Source organism: Canis lupus, chromosome 24, assembly GCF_048164855.1.
Source record: "Canis lupus baileyi chromosome 24, mCanLup2.hap1, whole genome shotgun sequence".
Classification (NCBI taxonomy): domain Eukaryota; kingdom Metazoa; phylum Chordata; class Mammalia; order Carnivora; family Canidae; genus Canis; species Canis lupus.
Genome location: NC_132861.1, coordinates 1766514 through 1770000, shown reverse-complemented (window position 1 = coordinate 1770000; position 3487 = coordinate 1766514). Strand labels below are relative to the sequence as shown.

Genomic DNA, 3487 nt, shown 5'->3' with positions numbered 1-3487 from the left:
ATTACTTATAATTCAGTTTATTAATAAATATTGTTTTTGTAAATAACTATTTAGAAAAAGGAATCCTTTCTCTGCAGTTCACTGGCTGATGTTCTGGTCAGCATGCCACTATGGTCAGCATGCCACTATGGACGGTGAACACCCACTGGGCCACAAGAGTGCATAAAAAGGCCCCTCACATGTGTACCATTTAGAAATTCTATCATACTTATTGTAAATTTAGAAATTTACAATCTTTTGCTATTAAAGTATACAAGCAGTTAGGAAATATTTAAGTTTTATGAAATACTTTTAAACTTAGAATTCTCTCCCATTTACAAATAGTTACTATTATTACTTTATAACTGCTAGTGGCAATTCAGAAAAACAATCTGGGTTTTTTATAATAGCTCTACTGCCATTCCATAAATGTTATTTTAACTCCCCATGTCTAGGAAGTTACTTAGTTTGAGATAGGGGTGTCTTAATTTGTCAGAACTTAAATAGAAGTACTGATTTTTTTTTATATATATAGGTTTGTCTTTATTGGTGATGCTCATTCTCTTTGGAGGTCAAAAGGAATAATAATGAGGTACACATGACTTGCCATGGGACTCCACACATGCAGGGGTATAAATCTTTTATATTTTGATTTCTCTTTGTACCATTTCTGTTTAGACATAATTTGAAAGCTGGGTTGGCCCTTGTACTTTCTAATGTTAAGATAAAATACTTATAATGAATGCAGTATGGGTTTCAAGTGAGCCCTTCAGATCCTATGTGCATCCTTAAGACAGGCCTTAAGATAAAGTAAACATATATGCATTTACTTAACACAACTACTTTTGTGTATGTTGGGGGAAGGGATGGGTCTCAAGTAAAATTTCCATGAAACAATACAATCAATCCAATGATGCACTTACTTTAATTTTTTTCTATTTAATAAAAATATTTAATGCTGCCAAAAAGTATAAAAATACAGTAGGAATGGCAGTACAATACAAAGTAGCCTCTCCTAATTTATTTCTTTTACATCTTTCTACATTTCATACATGTATTAAAAAACTTAACAATACATCAAATTAGAGGGTTCTGCAGTCTTCTGCTGGTGATGCTCTTCATTCCCTGGATGTAAAGTTTACTTTGTAAACAGACAAATGTGAGGCAATCTACAGGTTTATCAAGCCTCACTTTAGTTTCCGGAGTGGGCTTCAGGTCTTGCTCTGCGCATCAATGGTTCAAAATTTATAGCTGCAGAATATTCTCAAGTCATGAATATTTAGGTGTCTGTCAATCTTGGCCTTTTCCTTTTTCGTTCAGTCTCATTTAGCCTCTGTTTCATCTGCTGCACCTTCCTTTTTTTTTTTTTTAACACTTCATTCCAACTTAACTTCATTTTAGCAGCATACACAGAGTACTGACACTTTGCAAAGGTTTTATCTCAGATCCACTAGGTATACAAGAGACAAGAAATAATTGTAGGGAGGCCTGGGTTTGTATGATTCTCTCAGAATCTCTTCTTGGATTCTTCTTTTTTAAAAGAAAAAAATTCTTCTTCTTTTTTTTTTTTTCCAGTGGTGGAGCCTAGGCTCCAGCAGGATCTGTCTGGCTTTTAACGATATGCTATGGTGCCTCTTGACTAATCACTCTTATAGCCATATTTTTATGAGAATTCATTTTTCTTTTGGGAAACACTAACAAGGATATTAAAGCTTACTTGCCTCATTATGAAATACCGACTTTTTGCTTCTATAATTACTGGGTTTTAACTGGTGTTCTCTTTACATGCTTATACTGGTGATGAGAACTCCATAGTATCTGCACATTTATAAAAGGGATTTCAAAAACTGGAATTCAGAATGTTTTTGTTTGCCCACATAGCAAATGGATTGTTATAGGAAGTCAAAAAAAGTATCAGAAATCTACCCAAAATCATACATTAGTATTCTAAATAAATGTTCATCTTATATAGTTGACCCTAAAAAATAAAAAGGACTTATTTTATACCTCCAGCTTAAATCAGGCCTACTTTACTATGACTGCACTATTTACACAGACTGTTAACTATCAAAATGGTGACAACTATCACTGTCATTGCTTGGATCTCGTCAAGTCATTGATTTTGTATGCTTCCCCTTCTAATGGAAGATCTCATGTGTTAACACCACATTTTAGCAAATTGGTTATAATACTTCAGTACTTTAATATGCGATGAATAAAGGAGAAAACTCATTTACAATAAACAAAACTATGCTGAATTACTTCAAAGACCACTTCTCACACCTGTTTTCTATCAGCATACAGAAGCCACCAATATGAAGAAAAAACATACATTAAGCATAAACTACCCTGAAGCTATATTCCGAAAGGGTTGTAACACTTAAGAACTGACGATATTAAGGCAAAAGCATTATAAAGCATTTTTTTTTTTTTTTTTTTTGCAAGGAGACTGTTTATTTCGAAAGGATTTTGCAATAAACATAGTGCGTGGGCTCCAGGCAGCTGTTCTATTCTTCTCCCTCCTCCTCCTCCTCATAGGAGTCGATGCCCACCTCCTCGTAATCCTTCTCCAGGGCAGCCATATCCTCCCGGGCCTCAGAGAACTCCCCCTCCTCCATGCCCTCGCCCACGTACCAGTGCACAAAGGCCCTCGTGGCGTACACCAGGTCGAACTTGTGGTCCAGGCGGGCCCAGGCCTGGGCGATGGCGGTCGTGTTGCTCAGCATGCGCACGGCGCGCTGCACCTCGGCCAGGTCGCCCCCGGGCACCACGGTGGGTGGCTGGTAGTTGATCCCCACCTCGAAGCCCGTGGGGCACCAGTCCACAAACTGAATACTGCGCTTGGTCTCGATGGCGGCGATGGCGGCGTCGACGTCCTTGGGCACCGCGTCGCCCCGGTACAGCAGGCAGCAGGCCATGTACTTGCCGTGGCGGGGATCGCACTTCACCATCTGGTTGGCGGGCTCGAAGCAGGCGTTGGTGATCTCTTTTTTTTTTTTTTTTTTTTTTTTGAGTTTTTAAGAATATATTGAGTGATAGATGGCGATTACATCGGGTGATCTGAACAGACCTGCATAGGTAATAAACCACGTCACACAGGTAGAATATGCCAGTACCGACGTGTATGGCTCCCCATTTCAGTAAGACTATGTGGTTCTCTAGAGGAGGAAGAGGTGGCCTTCTCAGCTTTTTTTTTTTTTTAATTTTTTTAAAATTTATTTATGATAGTCACAGAGAGAGAGAGAGAGGCAGAGACACAGGCAGAAGGAGAAGCAGGCTCCATGCACCGGGAGCCCGACGTGGGATTCGATCCCGGGTCTCCAGGATCGCGCCCTGGGCCAAAGGCAGGCGCCAAACCGCTGCGCCACCCAGGGATCCCCTTCTCAGCTTTTTATTGGTCAAGTTCTACTAAGGCTTGTAGAATTATCTACCATCAGGTCAATGCTTCTGTCTAGAAGAGGATTCCAGTTCTGTCAGCAGAGGAAACTAGACATTAAAAATCTAAGTC

General features: G+C 39.4%; 1 protein-coding gene across 1 annotated transcript; it reads right to left on the bottom strand.

The window, feature by feature from the left end:
* Positions 1–495: 495 nt before the first annotated feature.
* On the bottom strand, positions 496–3193 carry LOC140616596 (tubulin alpha chain). The gene has a single exon (XM_072797198.1). The coding sequence runs from the start codon at positions 2928–2930 to the stop codon at positions 2487–2489; it is 444 nt and encodes a 147-aa protein (XP_072653299.1). The 5' UTR covers positions 2931–3193; the 3' UTR covers positions 496–2486.
* Positions 3194–3487: the final 294 nt, after the last annotated feature.

Coding starts and splice junctions, on each gene's coding strand:
- LOC140616596 (XM_072797198.1), bottom strand. CDS start 2,930: ATGGTGAAGTGCGATCCCCGCCACGGCAAGTACATGGCCTGCTGCCTG.